At 37.7% G+C, this 20,699-nt stretch overlaps 1 protein-coding gene across 5 annotated transcripts in view; it reads right to left on the reverse strand.

The window, feature by feature from the left end:
* SNX14 (sorting nexin 14) overlaps window positions 1-20,091 on the reverse strand; it is a 43,986-nt gene extending 23,895 nt beyond the window's left edge. For 2 of the 5 annotated variants that reach the window (XM_079326818.1, XM_079326816.1), the window contains exons 1-13: window positions 19,856-20,090; window positions 19,651-19,771; window positions 18,746-18,819; window positions 18,558-18,636; window positions 12,130-12,173; window positions 7,609-7,696; window positions 4,662-4,746; window positions 2,255-2,411; window positions 1,899-1,974; window positions 1,047-1,091; window positions 882-962; window positions 623-737; window positions 84-239 (exon numbers count right to left, since the gene is read on the reverse strand). In XM_079326818.1, the coding sequence (XP_079182944.1) occupies window positions 84-239; window positions 623-737; window positions 882-962; window positions 1,047-1,091; window positions 1,899-1,974; window positions 2,255-2,411; window positions 4,662-4,746; window positions 7,609-7,696; window positions 12,130-12,173; window positions 18,558-18,636; window positions 18,746-18,819; window positions 19,651-19,771; window positions 19,856-19,995 (1,261 nt within the window). In that variant the 5' untranslated portion in view covers window positions 19,996-20,090. Of the gene's footprint in view, window positions 1-83; window positions 240-622; window positions 738-881; window positions 1,092-1,898; window positions 1,975-2,254; window positions 2,412-4,661; window positions 4,747-7,608; window positions 7,697-12,129; window positions 12,174-18,557; window positions 18,637-18,745; window positions 18,823-19,650; window positions 19,772-19,855 lie in introns of all 5 variants that reach the window. The other 3 variants (XM_079326817.1, XM_079326815.1, XM_079326814.1) reach the window with 2 other exon arrangements.
* Between the last annotated feature and the right edge of the window lie 608 nt (window positions 20,092-20,699).

The raw sequence follows: 20,699 nt of genomic DNA on the forward strand, positions 1-20,699 counted from the left end.
TATTCAGCAAATTTTTTTTTCGCTTTATTACAGAATACTGTTTAGAATCCAATGTACATTATTCTTCTCGAATTCCAACTTACTTTTTTGAATCTCTTCCACAATGAAAGGGTCAAATCTGATCTTATCAATGCTTTCATCCAAACAGTAAGTTTTGTAAATTTTCTGTACTTCATCATGAAGAGACATTTTTTCAGTATCTGATAGTTCTGGTCTCAAAATTCGGTCATTGAATTCCTCTGTGAAGTAAAGGAAAGAAGAATGTATTTCTTGATCAACTTGGCAAACAAATAACATCTTGAAGCACCCTATATCATTTTCCAGTAAGCAATTAATTTTCAAAACTTCAAAATTAAAAGAAGCATAAGACATATCAAGATCCTTGATAATAAGATAGCTGCCTTCTTATTAACTATAATTCAGATTTGTTCATAAAGTTATTACCAAGAATATATTGCAATTAAAATAAATCATTCCTTGTCACAGTAGGAGTAAATCTATGAGGCTGTTCCTGGCATACGAATGATTTTTTCTTCCAAAATTACCCAAATGAAAATTGCAGTTTTCCATTAGAATGATTTCCATATCATCAAGTAACATCAGCACACATTTGTAACCTTACCCACAGTCAGGCAGAACTGCAGCACATGGACAGCCCCTTCCTGTTTCAGGAAGTTCATAAACCGAAATAAAAGGTCTTGTTGATCTCTGATCTCCTTTAGCTCCAGTTTCAGTACCTGAGCAGGTTAAATATGCAGTCAGCCAACTTTCAAACTTTCAGTGAGTACATAAATAATGCAAAGAGTTGTAAAACAAAATCAGCAGGTAAAGTAAAACACTTATTCAAAACAGGAAAGGAAGTAAATGTTGCCTTTGCTTACAGATGGTTTTTTATTTCTTGGCTCAGCAAATTTCTGAAGAAATGGAACCAAGGAAGAAGTGGGCTCAGTTGCTATCTCAGGCTGCAAAAAAAAATGGCAACTGGGTAAGAAAGCTTCTTTCATGGTTGACCAAAATGCCACTCTTTTAACTTTGTCAGTACTCACTGGACTATCATCAATGAAGATGAGCAGTAAATGGTTGACAGTATCCTGCAAGAAACACAACAAATAAAACTATTATTAAAGAAACTCAACAAAATATATTAAAATAATTTCAATACTATATTATACTCAAGTTTAAACCTGAGTATATTAATACTTTTTAAAAAGAAAAGTCTGGGAATACATGTTTGAGAATTGACCTACAATGGTCTCCTCAAGTTGTTACAAGTCAGGGAATTTGTGAAGAGACCTGCACACAAATATTCTTTACCTAGTGGAAGAAAGCCCTCCCAGAATATTTTTACTCTAAGTGCAGACCTAATGAAGTACTAATACTTCCACATTGCAGTACTTTCTGTTTGCAGCCAGGCAATGCCTGCATAAGCACTGCAATTTTGCCTATTAAAATACATGCATATATGAAAACAAGGATGGCAGTGTTGCAGCTTCAAAAATGTGCAGAATTAAGGGAAAAAAAAATATTTCAACACAGCTGCAAAAAAGCTGGTTATTTAGATCCACAGAGCTAGAGTTCAAGTAATCAAGCCCTTTTCAAATGTAGTAACTTGTAGACGTTTACACTAGCACAGCATTCTCCCACTTGAGAGGAGCTGTAATCCTTCACTGAAAAATACATTCTTAAGAGATCACACCAATACTGTTATTTTAGTCATTTCTGTGAGTTAATTCACATGAATAAACAAAACAATTGGCCACAAGATTTCTTTTTCTTTTATCTAGTCAAAATGCACAGCAAGTAAGTCATTGTGCACAATTTGCTTTATCACAATATACTTAGTAAGTGAACAGTAATATTGAATAAATTAAGATTATTCTTGTGCTCAAAAGTCTTACAGGGTCAGCTAAGAAATCCATTGAGGGAAGGAAAACTGAACCAGGGAGAATCTCTCTAATGAGAAGAGCCAGGGATCTGAAAAGAAAATAAAAGAAAGAAAATAAAAATCCAAAGCAATATTAGATTACATAAACTTCTAAGTCAAGTTTCCAATTCTGTCATATACTACTGGGAAATATTTTAGGATTTAATAATACCATAAGCATGCTATCTTAAAGACAAATTTTTAAAATAATCATTAAAAAGGGGTAAGATGAAATTCACAGTCATCTTTCTTTCTTTCACTTCTCAAAATTATTGTACTATATAGTATGGAGACACTTTAAAAAAACACATATCTAAATAATTTATATACCTGCACTCTGTTGACTTTGGGGGCAAAATATAAGGAAAAAGAAGTTCAGTAAGTTTTCTTAAGTAATGAAGTTCATCTCTTCGGCTTCTCAAAGCAACATGGAGTTCTGGTCCATATTCTTCTAAAGCAGCTTGCTGCAAAAATTCTGCATTTTTTACTGAAAGTGAAAAACAGGATCACAGAGTTGCTTCAGCTTTACTTTACTGGTAAACAAAAGGCAATTGGTTTTCATTTGAGCTAAAATGTTAGTATTTTTAGTACACATACAATTGCCAAAGGGATAAAAGAAAATAACCTTTTCTTATGAAAGAACCTTGGCTTAGACTTTGAAGCCTGACTATTTAAAAAGAAAACCTCACATTGAAATAAGAATTACTTCACCAAACAATTGCAGTTTGCATGGTATCCAGAATGCTTTCTCATTTATCATTATATATAAATATATAACAAATAATATAAATATATATTTCTATATTGTATTATATATATATAAACTAAATATAAAAACTCAGCATCTGGATTCTCAAAAAATAAACTGCATCACACAAAGTCTGCCTCTAATTGCCTTTTTCCTGACCTTCTTCATGATCCCCCATTTTTTTGGTCCACAACACAATTTGAAATCAACATAAACTTTTACTCAATCCTGCAGTATCTGTTTGCTGCTTAGAACACTTAGAAACAAACGTGAAGGAACATACATTTTAAACACAAATTAAATCAAGCCAAAACCTGCAGGAAGATCTGCAAGCATACCTCCTCTTAAATTACAGCAGAATTGAAAGGATACCTCTTTATCAGATTGAAAACTATAGATATCAATTGTAAGCAACAATGTTACATTTCTTCAGACCACTTCAAAGGCAAGAACTGAGCTGTTTTAACTCACACCTAGCTGAACTAGCAACATGGCACAGCCTCATGCCAACACCACCACCAGGCATAGCGAGGTACTTAATAGATTCCTGTTACCTTCAAGGTTAAAGCTTATTTCAGCATATGAGAGAAGCTTGCTAGCTTGGCCTTCACAACCAAAAACCATGAGTGGTATCAGCTGGCAGAGAGGATGCAGGAATATGTATCACCTGATAAATCTGCCTAGCTTGTACCACTAAATCCAGAGAGAAGGAATGTACCCTCTAGAAACAACAGGTAATGAACTGTAGAGGTGCTAATAGGATTACTAAGAGAAGTAAGGGTAACAAGAGTAGGAGAAAAGGAAATGCCCCCTAAAAGCAATCATTTTAAAAAGTATTTACAAAAAAAGGAGAAAAGGCTAGGCTCAACCAGCAACCAAAACAAGATCTGAAAGCTGCCTCAGAACCACGTATCGTGGTGGCTGCTTTAGCAATGTTTACTAGAAAGTGCTTCTAAAAGTAATTTTCAGCTGCTACTTTACATATCTGCCACTAGGAAACATGTCTTTTCCTTTAAAACACTGAGAAAAAATGGCTGTATTTTCAATGCCATGCATTTAAAATACGGTTCTTTACTGCTAAAGAAAAGCATTTCCAACCCCTTGGTAGAAATCAAAGGAAACATGAAATTTGGCGTAAACAGCACTGCAAGATTATCTATTATCTTGAAATTACTGTTGTGCCATGAAAGACATTCAACATGATTACACTATGTCTCATTATCCATCTTAATGATTAACACTACTCACAGGACCAATGGCATGTATTTATGGATATCAAGCAGACATTTGGAGGGAAAGAAGAAAAGTTCATGACTCCAGTTAAAGTAAACATCTACACTTAAAAGTTGAATGAAACCACATTTAGTAGATACAGCACTGTGGAACACAGCCAGTGAAAAGAAATAACAACAGCAAGTGTTTCCAAATATCTCTTCAACATGCAGTTTAAATATAATTTTTACATTAGGCTTGTGAAGATATTCTTACCTTGGATAATAAATATGCCTCTGCTCAAAGTCTCTCCATGGCCTACAAATGTGAACCTAACTTTTCATCATATTACAACTTCATAATGCAGATTTGAAATCATTCTATCTATACCAGCTAGGTACAGTGCACAGATGTACAAATCCTTTCATCTATAACTGCTCATCAGGAATATAAAGGAAAAACTTCAAGAAGTACTCCTAAATGATCTTTACTGCTCTGAATAGACAAAACCCATACTCATGTTCACCCCTGTATGGAGACAGAAATTTAGTATTTTATCACAGGGCATAAAAAAATCAAAAAAGAGAATACAAATATGTACTGCAACTTTTTATCTATTCACCTTTGCAATTACCAGAAGAAAAATGCAAAAGAACATCATTTTTTTAAAAAAAGGCCATAAGAATAAAAAGACAAAGCAATATAATCTCAAATATGCATAAAAGAATATTCATACTTGGCCTTTGAAACTGATAACATATTAAGTCTTGACATTACCTTTTTGCCTGGCCTTGGCTATTACTTCAATGTGTTTCATTGCTGCCTTGAGCATCTTCTTCGTTACAACCGTTGGAATGTCAACCTAAAGAATAATTTCAAAATAAAACCAAATCTGTTCTATTCCCCTCCTCAAAAATTATTACAGATAACCATCAAACACAGTAATTTGCTTATATGTTCTGGTTTGAACCATAAAATGAACCATTAACAAACAATCCAAAAATTCTCTGGGTGAGTTGACAGTGTCCTCATTCTTCTGCCAAGGTATACAAGAACATGTAGAACTAAATGCCAGAAACAACACTGTTAACACATTTATTGTCAAGTCATTTCTATTATGATTTTTTCACTACAACAAATATAACAAGGCAGTGTGACTTCTGAGTCACAGAATATGAAGCCCAGTTCTACTGGAAAATTTGGCCACCAACAAAAGGATCAAGTCAACTATGCTCTACATCTAATACTTGTGTGCCTTAAGATTCTGCAATCATGTCCACAAGGACTGAAACCAAAGAGAAACCTTCCTATGCATAGGCAGAAAAAATGTCACCCCTCAGGTGATGGCAGAACCAAAAGAGAATTTGAGTTACAGAGTCCAAAGACCATTAGACAAGGAAAGAGACAATGCAATCGCAAAGCCCACCAGAGCTGAGAGAAAAGTTGGTGTTTTTTATTCAGTTGTACAAGGAGAATATTACATATTCCTTCACACTCCCTTGTAATATTTGAGGTGCACAGCTATGACCCAACCTGGCCACCCTGCACCCTGACAAGTCAGTACAATTGATTGGAGGTGCCTAAAAGTAAGGTCAGCTCCTAATTACAAGCACAAAGGACAAGCTTCTGCTTATCAATGGGGAAATTCTGTCCTTTTGTGCCTCACATTCCAACAGAAATTCCTAGAAATTAAGAATTTCCTATGGCACATAAGGATAGTGCAGTGCTTCTTCCCAAAGAGCATGGCCAAGGAAATTGTTATCAACACTGCAGTAGACACTGTGAACTTCTGTCAAAAACTTCAGTCAGGTATGTGTATCACACTGTACAAAGGTGTGGTATAACCTTTCCCTTTCCCTTCAAAATCCATAACTGAGCCAGAAATGGCCACAGCAAGGAAAATCCAGATTTGAAGTATTTCAGCATACATTTAACAGCTGACTGGCCCGAAGTGCTTGTAATTCCATTTAACAACCATGCATCGACCTATACAGCTTTAAACAGAAAACAAAAGCATTCTTTTCATTAAAGCAATTTGCAATTTTAAGTCCCAATTCAAAAGTAGAATATTCTTTGGCAAAAAATATAAAGATATAATTTAAAAAAAATAGCCTGTGTTTTCTTACACAATTCTTTCTCAATTTAAACATTTTATCTATATCAGTTAGAACTATAGCTTTCAAGCATTTAATACTAAATCCAAAACACAGTACAGCTGCTTGGCAAAGTTATACAACTATTTTATTTTTCAACTGATGATGATGATGAATTTCTCCTCAACATATGCATTTCTGTGATGAACTTTATTTTGTAGGTCCCCGATAGTGTTTAATATTGGCACATCTCAGGTGTTTGTTGCACATATTGCCTACCCAGAAAACTGAAGATACTGCATTTAAATCCTCACTGTCAAAGACAGATGGTAAATTAACCCTTTACTTCAAGATGCTGTGACTCACTTGAGATACCCCAGTTAATGCCCTATTACAAGATCAATACAAGAGACATGGCTGTTTTCTAAGTAAACAATGGATCCATGAACAATGCAACACCAGCATGTATTACAACTCCAAATTAAATTTTAAGACCTTGGTCTAGATTTTCACTTTGAAGCTTTACTCCACTTTCACACCTCCATACAATGTTGGTGCTACATGGACATTTCCTAATCTCCCCCCATGTTCACTTTAAGAAGCAACATTTAGAATAAACAAGAAAGTCATCTGGATTTGACATATAAGAAGGAGAGAATCAAGCTGTTAATAAGTCATGACAGGACACATGTTCAACTTGTAGCTCAGAAAATATTGCTGTTAGTATGGAAGGGGGAAAAATACACACATTTATGGCAGTGGCTCAACAGAGAGGCCAGCACTGACTAATTCTGGAAATTGAGTTAGCAATGCTTTCTGCTTAGAACTGCCAGAAAGTTAGAAGCAATTCCTGTGAAACAGGCTTGAAGCACTTTACCAGGAAAGAGCTGTGCTGTTAAAAAGCAAGCATATACAAAAAAAGTATGTGCTAGTAGGTTAAACACAACAAATACAAACTTTTTATCTTCAGCACTCAAACTGCTCCTAAAGAACTGCACTAATATAAGAACCACATCTCCTTTAATTCTTACAGTAACCTGGTCACCTAATGACAGTCTATTCTTACAGACAATGTAAGAGCATTTACATTGTTTGCATTTTAAGAAGACAAGCCAGCAGAAGGTATAACACAGGTCACCATTTTCAAATAGATCTTTCACAGTAATTCTCAAAATGGTTTCCATTTGGATTAAGTCATCAAAAGACAGCTAAAAGACCAGAAGATTTTAATAATGCTTTGCACTGGTGTAAAAAATATATCCATTTGCAAGAACTGGGGAAAGGTTTGAGTCACAAGGGATCCATACAGACCACTTATTCCAATCCCTTGTCATGGCAAGGACATCCTTCACTAGAACAGGTTGCTCAAAGCCATATCCAACATGATGCTGAACACTTACAGTGATGAATCTTCAGAGATGGTTTACAACTAGGAAGGGGACAAGCTCCAGAAAGATGGAGCAGATACCACGGAGAAGTAACTTAGATGGTTAGAAACAACCTACACTGTAAGGCTGACTTTGGAAACATAATTTAAAAAAAATAAAAAAAACAAAACAAACAACTCACTAGAGATGGATATCAATTACTTCTGATAGAAAACCAACACTAATACCTTTAAGTCACCTTACCTTGTGAATTCTCCGAACTAAGACAGATGCAAAAAACCGCAGTGTCCCTCTCAGCTCATCCACTGAGGATTCATCATCAGTAATATTCCTGCAGTGTTTCAAAGCATGGCATATGAGAAAGCAGAATAAAATACATTTCCATTAATCCAACCACAACACATTTGGCACTATTAAACACGTAAGAATAAGAACATTCAGCAATAACACTTCAGCTGGAATGAACTGAAATTATTGCATGATTTTGACTGAGTAAAATCTAACCTAGTTTCTACACATGGAAGCACATCCTAATTCACTGGTATAAAGGAAATTGGAATTATTTAAAGTGGCTTCTACTTGGAAGCAAAGAAGAATTTAAATAGATTTCCAAATCGCTATGTCGAAGTATCATCCAAACTGTTAATCTGGCTTGCCAGTTTCTATCTGCTGAAATAAAATATGTTCACTGAAAACTCACAGTAAGAATCATTAAACCTGATTCAGGAAGAAAAATACCTAACTCCGTGACTTTTTTGGAAAACTGAACAAAAACAAGAAATACACAAAGTCTTAGATGAAGAAACTGCAACTAAACTGAGTGGAAAAAAAGATCATGATGCCAGCATTCCACAAAATGCAGGTGAAAAACAAAAATCTAGCAGTCATTAATATGACCTCTAGAGCATTATTAATATATTGGTAAAACTGAAGCACAACAGCTGAAGAATGATAAAACAAAGGAAGCTGCATTCAGTTTTATCTAATGATCATATGCAAGAGCCATCACCTTTTTTGGTGACAAATGAGTGTAGTAAGTAGAAATATTACTTGCTTTATAAAAGAACACTACAAGCAAGAACGGGACATTTAAAAATAATTTAAAAATAATGCATAAAACATTTTACATTATTCAACATCCAACTTTTAAAGCAATTTTAGCCTGGATTATAGAATATTCAAAAGCATGTTGATGTACAATCAGGTACAGATACTAGAAGTACCAGAGACCTGAGAGTCATGTAATGAACTGCACGAAAATAACACCTCAAAGAAAGCAGCCTGGCACAAGAAACACACACATCCTCCAACAGCTAATCACATGCAGATAAGATGAATACTGTAGGGGAAAGTTTGGTTTAAGATCAGCAGCTGACATTTTATAAGCAATATGGTTAGAAAATACCCACATTGTCAAAGGGGTTAGCATTGCCAAGGGACTAGCAAACAAACTGTATTATGGTATTACTATCATTTGACAGACAAGAAGATACATGAAGTAATTTGGACCAAGAAGTTGTTATTTTATTGACACTTGGATAACCAGCATCTTGGCTAGCTCTACTTGGACACGACTTTATGCCACATATTCTCACAACAGATTTGCAAAGACATTCTTTTAATCACCAGCAGACTGAAGGCTGGTGAAAAAAACATCATGAACCTGTAAAATGTCAAATCTCCAGTGACACACGGGAAAGTCCAAATAACCCTCTTGGAAACATTTTAAAAGCTGCCTGTGCTTTCCCAGAACTTTAGGAATATTAACTGTAAACAGTTATGAGTCTAATGTCTCAAAGGAGATACACCCAATTGCTATCGCATGAAAAGCCTTATGGGATCCACTGATAAATGAAAATCATATACAAATAACAAAGTGATATTCTTCCTCTGTGTGTCAATTATTCTTACAAAACTTGGCTAACTCCTTTCAAAAAGATGTAGAAAAGAAGTCACAGGCTAATAAAAGTGTAAAGCTATGGTCTTTAACTCAACAAAAATTCTGGATTTTTCTTGCATTTCTTGCATTTAAAATAGAAGCAGCTCCATATGTGAAAACATTGTGTTTAGTCACCATAAAAGAAAAATGTTTTCACAGCTATGTATTATAAAATTGGGATAATTACTGAATTCTGTCCTAATCTGAGAGAATTGGAGTTGCAGTACCATCAATGACTAAAAATGTTTAGTAAGCACAGAGTGACCCATTCAAACTTAAAACTCAGTTTAAAATGAGGTTGGTATAAGCAAGGCATTACATAGTTTTTCTGTACAGCATAAGCAATAGACTCAGACCTGTGTTTTGTAGCTCTAAAAACTTGGGATTACTTATAACTATGCTCTATTCTTCTCAGACAGTTGAAAAAAAAGATGTTAATAAAACCAGCAAAAATACTGTGAAAAATTAAAAAAAAAATATGCTAATAGGCATAACAATCTATTTCAGTAGAGTTCACTGGATTTTAAGAACTAATCCTCATTCCCCTAAATTGGTCCAAATTTAAGACCTGCTTAAATTTTAACCTGCTAATAAAATATAAGAAATTCTTACACAATTTATTAATGAAACAAACATAAACCAGCTTTTATCTGCTTATAACACTTTTATTCCTAAGCAAAAAATCTGTGAATTTATCTTGCAACACCCCCTGTAAACATTAAACTTCCCTGGCTTATGAGATAACACTAATGTCCAAGACAGCATCCACTGGCACAGCATACAAAACAAAAAAAAAAAAAAAAAAAAAAAAAAAAAAAAAAAAAAAAAAAAAAAAAAAAAAAAAAAAAGGTAGATTATGCACAGAATCCATTCATGTGAAAGGCACAGCAGCTAGCATAAGGTTTGGGCATAACTCCTTTCTTTGCAAAGGAACACAGCCAAGCATTGTACCAGCCTATCTGTCAAGTATGAATTGCCTGCTAGTGCTTAGCCGGCCACGCTGCCAAATAAGGACAGAGTGGATGCAAAGGCTCTGGAAGAATTAACCTGAGTGAGGTTTATTTGCTTAGAAAACAAACATCTCCTGAATGCAAGAATCCTCTCTCCCAGGTGATGTGAGCTTTGCCCACAGTGCAGGTACAGCTAAAGTAGGAAAGGTCAGATCTGATATGCTCTACAAGCCAGTTCTCAGATATGGCACACACAGTTCAGGTCTCCCTGCACAAACCCTGCTGGAAACACCTGAATATCTAAACTAAATAGGACCAGATCTGACATCACTACTGTTAAACTGAAACCAGTAAGCCTTTCAGGACCAAGCTGTTTCCTGTAGAATTATTTGGACATCACTGCACTCACTGTAGGTCACTGAACTCACAGTATTTCATATTCACTGAAAGCTTGTTAGATTTGATCAGCATGGTATGAATTTACAGAAGTAGTTCAAAATCTGGAGATGCAGCCATGCAGAACTGAGGACAGGGCAGGAACACCTATACTGCTCACCAGGGGGCAAGAAGGAGCAGAATGTAGGCTGGTTTGCTTCATACCAAGCATATTTTACACTGCATTTCTAACTGTATATTATATATCTATAGCGAATTATTATCCCCACCAGATGATGTATTCCAGACCTCCACTGCCTTGGGTGTCAGAGAGGTAAGTAATTGGTAGAAGTCAAGTTTCCTTGTCAGTCCATAACAAAGACATTGAAGACATCTTCCACCAGCCAAGAAAAAACTCTTTTCCAAGAATGCAATACAGGAGATGGTTGTCTTACATTTGTTACTTTATCAACAACTCAATAGAACATGCTCTAGGTTTCTGTATTTGGAAGTTTAAACCTTGAGGTTTCCAACTTGCATTCACAACACACAGTGCTAAAGCTCCCTCTGCTGTTTGCATCAGCAGTGAAGTTTTACATTTCAGCATATTCAACACAAAAAGTTAGAGGTGAGACATGCAAGTATTGGCCACAATCAAGAAACCAAGAGGCAAAGAAGTCTGAACAGTAGATTTCAGACCCCAGAGACAGAAAAAAAATCCAAACTACACAGAGTGAAAATAAAAGAAAGCATACTTCTTTTTTTAGGACAAATTAAACATTTCCATCCAATGAAAAAGTCAAATTCGGAATAAAGGAAAGATGGTGTTTTAACTCATTACTGCCATCATTATCAGATAGAAATATTATATTATGTTCTTACAAAGTACTGCAAAACACCAATTAATATATAAAAGTACGAGGAAAAAAGTACAAGAAAAAATACAGAAAAAATAATCAGCCATAGTATTTTCTTTATTCGCTAATTTAAAGTTATTTACACAGTTCTATTCTGCTAAGTGTAACATAATCACCAACAGTCTTAGAAGTGAAAAAATTAGGAGATGATCTGCAATAAATTTGCCATATATATTTGAAATAATTTTTCTTTAAAACCCTGCAAAGTTATTTATTTATTTTTTAAAAGCAATGTGATAGACCAGTATGCTTCTAATCTGGATGTAAATTTCAGAGGAAGTGACAGGTTTCAATCTGTATTTACTTCCAAGTAAGACTTATCACAGAATGAACATATAAAAATAGACAATTTAGAAGTGTTTTAGGATGAAATCCAAATTTCAGAACCACCTCTATTATAACTAAACTATTGAAAGATCTGTACTACTCTCTAAGAGACAATAAAACAATGATTTGTAGCACCCAATTGTATGCCTTATCTTTCATTAAGGAAACAAATATTTATTTACAGGTGACAACTTCTTAAACAGGTTGACAAGTATCTGTGATATTAAAAACAGTAACTTTTAGGTAAAACTCATACCTGTACCATGGATAAATAAAGTTTTCCAGCACCAACTCAAGCACCTGCACAGAACAAAGACAACCATGTTAAAAAATAGTTTACTACAAATCCCTGTTGAAAAGTTAACATCACAAACACCTTCCAAAACTCATAGGACATAATTCATACCTCATAAAATATAAAAATGTGTAAGTTGTGATCCTGTTGCTAGATCAACCATTTTGCATCATAATCAGTACTCTGGGCAAGCAACAGCAAAGTGATCATCATACATCAACAAGAAACATCTGCCACATGTACTATCAGTGACATGAAGCACAGTGCCATGGCCACTGTCAGGCAAATGCTATAAAAAATGTAATTTTATCTTAAACAGCCCATCCCTAATTTTTCAGATCAGTCCCTGTTCTTTTCTGACACAGCACACAGAGTGTCCCACAGGCACAGTTACACACATCTCCATCCTTTTTCACCCAAACCTCCACTTTCAAGGTGGGACAGTCAATCCTGTATGCTCACCACTCTCAAAGAAAGCAAAAGAAGTCATAAAAAGCAATTCCTATGAAAGCCATCTGTAACAAGGAAGGAGACAGAAGGATAAAGTTATCTTAAGATAGCTCTTTCTTCACTCTAGCCCCAAGATATCACCCATACTATCTTCTCCCACTGCAACCTATCTCAATTTGAATCAGTGTTTTAGGGGAGTAACAGAGAATACATGTGTTGCTTTGTGAGGCTGCTCTGCCATGGTCTGTCAAAGGAAAGGTTTTTCAAAGCCACTGTATGCATAGAAAAATGTGAAGTCTGTTTGAAAGAAAAGCTGAATGTAACAGCTGACACACAAGTGTCATTCATGAGTATAAGTGTTTTCCTTCTTACAGGATCTGCTGCTGTACTCATTCACACAGTATGCACTGCAAGAATTCAAGACTTACTAAATTTATACTATCTTTAGGGTACTACATGCCTCTGCTCCTGTCATGATTATAAAAGTATACTCAAAAAACACACATGGCCTTTTTAATTTTTCTCACCTCTTCAGACCTGAGCAGCTGATGAATAATTTTTCTGCCTTCACTAGTAAGAGTATCACCTACTCAGATTTAATAAGATACCTTCTCTTTTCCAGTTGTTCCACTTCAGTGATTTTCTTCCTCTCTCTCTGAAGTGATGTTTTGCAGCTTGGGGTACCTTTAGATGTCTGTGTTATGGACCACACAAAGCCATCAATGTCTTTTCTCCTACCCTTATGTGCTACAGCAGTAATAGATCTTGAAACTGTAATACCATCATGTGTTAACGATGGATGGGTAAGCTAAATGTTGTATCATGTTGTCCTGTGTCATCCCCACTCTCCAATTTGCATTTATAAGCAGGGTGGAAGGGTGAGGGAAATGACAACAGATGCTTCAATTCCCAGTCTAGAAGAGATTAAGAAATCCCAGACAACCTTCTATGGAAGTTAATCTTCAGACAGCAGAAAGGAGATCACATCCAGCTCCAGTCAGCAATCACAGATCATTGGCATTAAAAGCATACATTAAACTACTTAAACCAATTTTCCTGATGCCTTCCATAGCACTGCCACTACATGAGCCACCAATTTACTCCAAAGAAATCTCAGTCTCACAGGTACTGGGACATTATTTTTGTTCATGTGGAACTTCTAACAAAATAAAGCTCTTTCAATGCTCTAAGTGCACTCTTCAGAAGAAGTGCCTTACACAAAGCTTGCAAAAAATCTATCTGTCTATTAAAGGGGCCCTTTTCCTTCTTCCTCTACTTTTACTCTGTGCCTTCCCATCAAGAGCAACAGCAGCAGAGCATCTTCTGTTTGGAGTGGAAAGTGTACTTGCACAGCCTTCAAGCACAGGACAGTGTATTCAAAGGGAATACAGTGAACTCCTCTTGAAACAGCTTTCTTCATTTATGGTTACTACTTCTGAACTGAAAGCCTGTCTACCAAACTTTCCATGAATGTGCCACTACAATTCAGTTCATCAGATGCTAACATAACTTATTGGCCCCCTCTCCCTCTACAGTCCTATACAGAGGCCTCTGAAGGCACTAGAAGAATTGTTTCCAACAGTGAGAGATCTGATCCTTACTGTTGCCTAAGCAAAACACACAAGGTTCTGATATTCATCATCCCACCATTATTAAATAAGCAAGAAAAGTAAAAAGAAGTGCAAGACCTGATGACCCTTCCCACTCAAGTGTGAGTCTTTTCAAGACTTCAAGACTTTTCAAGACATCTCCTTCAGATTCATCCCATGTTGTAGTAACTGAGTGCAAGCTGAATCATTTCACAGACTAGCCAGTGTTTCTCTTCCACAGCCACACTCTAAGAGCAAGCTTTATGGTACTGCTTCTATAGAACACTGCAGATAATCTCACTAGACAAAAACACAGAGACAGCATGCACAGAGACAGACAACTAACTCAAAATGCACTTTCCACTGGCGTCCACTTATCACTAGTCAAAAGATATCAGAAAGCAGGACACATTCTACTAGGACTCAGGTTATCAATATGGCCCTAATCAAAAATGTTTGGAACAGAAAGCAGCTCCTGCTTGCAAATTAATTAAACACATGGCATGGCAGAAGCAGTTAAGTATGATGCTCCATTCCACCGAGGTGCTGTACAGAAATTAAGGCAGAGTTACTGTGTAAAATCATTCCTACTGCACAGAGGTACTCAAGAAGCAATAAGCCATTGACTGCCACTAACTGGATATGCTGTTCATACTGTTTTCCCTTGAACCCTATCAGCATTCCAAACTGTGTCAGTGCAATTCTGCTGGACAGAAAAAAATCTGCCACATCATCCACTGCACTTTCATGAAGCACTGAGGAAGCAGGACATGCATACCCACTTCCACTTCAGCAACAACAAAAATGTAATTCAGGCTCAATTGCTCATACTTCACACATGCCAATAAAGTAGATGGGACACTTCAAAGAATGATAGCTAATAATAAACAATTTCCTTGCTTGTAAAGTACTCTGCAGTTTTAAATACAAATGAGGAGTCATTTAATTTAAAACTTACCTATTTTTTCAAGCATTTTCTAAAAGAACTGTTTTACTATGTGTGGGCAGCTTTGAATTGAAAAGAGATTACAAGTGTAAAACCAAATGGAAAAGGTAGCAATATAAATGGCAGCTAAATTAAAAACTAAAAATTTAAAAAAAAAAAAAAAGAGACAAAGAAATTATTTTCTAGCATGTGCTGCAACACTGCAAGCTAGCCAGTCTTTGCTGCTGAGACAAGGTTTTTGGAGACTGCCATACAACTGACCCCATTGTCAGAAGGAGGAACTGCAGAGATGAGTAACGACTGAGTCAGTAGCAGGTCAGAACTACCAGGCCCAATCAGAACAGAAAGGAGCAAGGATTTGATACATAAACCACAATAAGAATTATAAAGCCTTAAAAGACAGCAGAACCTGACAGCTGAGACCACTTCCTGGGGGTAGAACAAGCCATTCCAACAAGAAAGCATACAGTCCACTGTGACACTATAAGAGTTCGGGACTTCCAAAGAGCACATTTGGCAATAACTGATTTCTTGTCATGCATTTGTCTACTTCTTGCTTTTAGAAAAGAAAAAAAATTCTAGTCCCATAGTCAAGAACCTGAGAAGAATTTAAAAAAAGTGAGATCAAAAGACAGCAGCACCTTGATCGTGAGACCTTTTTTTTCACAATGCTGTTAAAGAGTAGCTGAGCAATTTTCCACAGATTTGACTTGGAATCATGCCTCACATAGCAAAAATGAAATTGTAGAGAAAAGATGAATTCATCAACAGAACAGGATTACATTCTCCTTTATACAATATGTAGCATCTGGATTATACACACTGTGAAACTGACCAACTGGTATCTCCTAATTCAAAAAGAAAGAGAACACTGAAGAAACAAACAATGCAAAATGGATTAGAAACTGGAAAACAAAATTATACTTAGGTCATTGCCTTATTTTTGTGCAGGATACAGTCCAAATTATAAAATATTGATGGATGCATGGTTGAGACAGTTTAGCATTCAATTATAACAACAATCATAAATGTGGGGAGGAATGTCCAGGCATAGGTTGTTATTCTTCTAAACCATGCAGAGCAGCTGAATAGACTAAAACAAGGCTGCAAAAGATTAAGAATTTGCAAAGCTTTTGCAAAGAATTTGCATCATCACAATCCAAGAAAGAAAAATCCATACTTGTGAGGAAAACTTGGATTTCTTCTGATTTGACTGTGCATTAAATCATTGTGAAAGCACTTGAACACACAAGCTTAAAGGCTATACACCTGGTTCAAATTAGAAACATTTGGAAAAGAGAATATTGCCAAAAATTCTTCAAGCTGCAAAAAAAGAACTAGAAAAATTAAAACAAAATAACAAAATCCAAAATTATTCCGAGTATTTGAAGAAACTGCTTTTTAGAAACAGGCTGCACTTTGCACTCCTTTAGAATCTAATTAACCTTAATTCAGTTCACACTGTATCAGCTTCTCTCTAATGTATGGCTAACCCACAAAAGAAAATAAGAGCAGTCTCTCCTTCCAACCTGAAGCAGGCTATCTAATTCCAGGCCAGCATTACATGCTGCATCCTCAGAGCAGATGTTCAAGAGGAATATGGTATGGTCAAAGAAACCCTTGCAACTCTTTTAACCATGCAATGAGATTTGTCATCCCAAACAGTATCTGTCCAACACAGGAAAAAAAGGTGGCTCAGACTATTTGTTTGGGTCCATTGAGGAGGGTGACCCTGGCTCTCTGCCCTGGTTCTTCCCTCCAGTTAAGTACACAAAGGAGGGAAAGGAATGAGAAGCATAGGCATGGATACACAAAACCAACATCTGCAGAGCTAAATAAAGCAGGGCCTGGGACATGCCACTGAAGTGAAAAGTAACAGCAAAGAAGAAAAGCCAAACAAGAAAATTTCCAGTTCTCCAGCATTTACAACATCCTTGGGTAGACTGTCATAGCTATTTAGTCCCCTAAATCCTAAAAATATTAAATGCACAGAAGCATTTATTTTACATTCTATTATTAACACAAGAGTCTATTGAAATTCTATTCAGCAATATTGTCATTGTAATGCACCTAAACTTATTTTTAAAAGTAGATTAAGTAACTTTAAAAGAATAATTGTTTACTTCTGAAATCACAGAAGTCACTTCATTCAACTAAAGGAAGTCAACACCTGCTCTTTTATAAAAACATTCCTCAACAGTCCATGTCTTTAAGGTTTTCATTCTCCTCCCACTCCTGCAGTGGGCCACATCTGGGACTATATCTCACAGAGCTGAACTAAAATGTTAGCTTATACCACAGACACACATGGCTCTGACTTCACACACCATGCTGTTAATTGCAAAGAACTAACATACAAAAATCCTCTCACTTCTGCCATGCCAGTACTTCATCCTCCTACCACAGAACTCCAAAGCTGGAATTCTAAATAAATTAATATTAAACTACCTATGTGCTTGAGTATTTTCCTAGAAAAAACACAAGGTTTATCTGTTTAGCTCCCAATACATTTCATCGATTACTAATCAAGGAAATAAACAAAACCCCAAGCCCAAAGAAAAACTGCTCTTCAAACAGCTCTTTTTAAAAGAGATTAGAACAAAACAAAATTCCTGATTTAGAGTCTTACTTAAAAAGATATATATGGTGCTCTTCCTTGAGTAAATTCAGCAATTTCTTTTTTAGACAGATTTTGTTACAGCTTTGTCTGATGATTTTAATTAGATTTATAGAATGGTTTGGGTTGGAAGGGACCTAAAATATCATCTAGTTCCAATCCCCTGCAATGGGCAGGGACACCTTCCACTTGGCCAGGTTGCTCCATCCCACCTGGCCTTAAACACTTCCAGGGACAGGAAAATCAAAAGTTCTCTAGGCAACCTGTTCCAGCACCTCACCACACCCATAAAGCATTTCTTCTTAGTATCTAATCTAAACCTACTCTACCAGTTTGAAACCATTCCCCCTTGTTTTCCCCCATGTTTTTGTAATAATCTATTTCCACCCTTCTTGTAGCTCCCTACCAACAAATTATCATCTTCATTATAGAACTTTTGTAATCAGAGCAAATCATCTTTCACCATCAACTTCAAGAAACTAAGCAGGCTGAAATCCTTAACTCAGACATGGTGAATTGTAACTGTTCTTCCCATTATTCTTCCCAATTTACACAGACACTTCTATGTTCTAGGTGCACTGCTACCTAGCAGTCCTTGTTTAAAAGCAGGCCACCTCTGCTTCCTGCTCCCAGCAAACACTCTTTTGATTTGACCTCTACTTGAACAAGCTAAAATACCTGCGAGGTACATCTGAACCATCTACAGAACCAGAAGCAAGAAGTTTCAAAGACACCTAATAAAAACCCGCTGAATTTTAATGTAGTAAAGAAACGATGCACCAATTACCTCCGAAAGTGATGCATCCACCTTGGAAGGCACTTTCAGATCCAGCCATGGCTGATAGTTTTCCAGAAGCAAAGTAGGTCTGTAGGAGAGCATGGAGAAGTTCATGTAGCAATGTGCAGCTGACACTTTCCTATGTGATGTGTAAAATGGCAACAGCACTAAACCTACAGGTGCCACATATAATTTACCTGTGCCTCTTGCATTTGACCTTGCCACATACAGCACAGCTGTGACCCTGGGGAAACAGCTCCGGCAATTCCAACTGCTAAGAGATTTGGACAAGTTTACATTCTCCAAAATGATGACTCTATTAATAAACTGACACATTTGTAAATTTCCTTTTAGCGCATGCTACTACAGAGAACTGAATAAAGACAAACTTGTTTCTCCAGCAGCAAAGCAAAGTAACAAGGCATGGTACAAAAAAACAACTGAACCAAAAAGAAAAATCGCTTCTGCTGAAACAAAGTGAGGACACAGATATCCTTTCACATCTCTACTCATCTCCGTGCACATTAATCAGTCTAGTAACAAACCAGATGGTTTCTCTGCCTTGTTCATGGCCTCGAACTATTGCAACTATACCTTTTTAGCCATATAAAATTCTACACTGAATTGTTTTAAGTTAGAAAAGAGCAATTTGCTTTGGGAATATTTTTCTCTTTAAAGTGCAGTACTGCTTAGAAGATTTTGATTACAGTGAGCAAAGGAAACTCACCACTGGCCTGCCAAAAGGAGGGCATCTTTAGAAAAGAAAAGGCCCCATTAAGGGAGCAAACAACATAGTTTCTCCACTGCCTGCTACTAAAATGCTCAAAATGTACAATGAGGGAAGCAGGAAAAACAATCCATGGACACTCCGACAGCCGACCTTGCTGCCGTACGTGGATTTGATGGGACTATGCAGAAACACATGAAGAATTCAGTCTTAATCATCATCTACTTGCCATAAACACCTGTCAGTAGGAGTGTATGAGCTGTACTGACGTACAGTATTTCTGATAACAGCAGCTAGGATTAGACTAGAATTGCTACTCCATATAAATTCTTATCATATTTAAAGAAAGCACAAGATCTTGACAGGCATATTTACCTTGGGTTTATATTTTATTGTGAACAGAATATTGGGCAGCAGGGAGTCCGGTCCCAAGGAACAGTAGAAGGTGACGACCCCAGCCACGAACGACCAGAAGATCATCAAAATATGAAGATACCTTTACAGACACACGGGAAGGAAAAGGCGCTGAGTGAGAAGGCGCAGCGCCGGCCGCGCCCGGCTCCCCCGCCCGCCCGGTTACCGGTTGAGGAGGAGGGTGGCGGTGCCCAGCGCCAGCAGCAGGCAGCAGGAGAGCGGGTACTGGCGGCAGGTCTCCCGCAGCCCCTCGGCGCCCCGCAGCCGCCGCAGCAGCCGCCGCCCGGCCGCCCGCACCCCGCCCATGGCGGCCGCTGCCCGCGCCGGCCGGGCCGAGCCGCCGCCGCTTCTGCTGCCGGCGCGCGCTGATGGCGGCGGCGCCCCGGCCGCGTCAGGCCCGCCCGCCCCAGGGGCCGGGCCGCGCCGGGAGGAGGAGCGGAACCCGCCCGCCCCAGGGGCCGGGCCGCGCCGGGAGGAGGAGCGGAACCCGCCCGCCCCAGGGGCCGGGCCGCGCCGGGAGGAGGAGCGGAACCCGCCCGCCCCAGGGGCCGGGCCGCGCCGGGAGGAGGAGCGGAACCCGCCCGCCCCAGGGGCCGCGCCGGGAGGAGGAGCCATCCCGGGCCGGCCGCGAGCTGTGGCCCTGCAGCCGCCTCTGCAGCTGTGCTGTGTCACGTAGCGCGCCAAGCACTCCAAATAGAAGGGCTCTGATGACAGCGAGCTTACCTAGTTATAAATACTTGGGCTCTGGACAACAAGGGGTTCCCAGCGCCAAGCGGCCAGAAAGTGCTACGTCTGATTAAATGCTCTATATTTGCACGATGACTGAACTAAATCAGCTGAACTAATTCAGCGACTGGGATACTAAAACCCTATAAACACCACTCAAAACTTCGTACTTGGCTGTAAAGAAAAGGAATGGGGTAGGAAATGTAATAAGACCCCACCTTAACATCAGTAAGTATACAAGAGTAAAATTGAAATGAGAAGAATTCTAGAATATAGTTTATTGC

Source organism: Erithacus rubecula, assembly GCF_903797595.1.
Source record: "Erithacus rubecula genome assembly, chromosome: 2".
NCBI classification, from domain to species: domain Eukaryota; kingdom Metazoa; phylum Chordata; class Aves; order Passeriformes; family Muscicapidae; genus Erithacus; species Erithacus rubecula.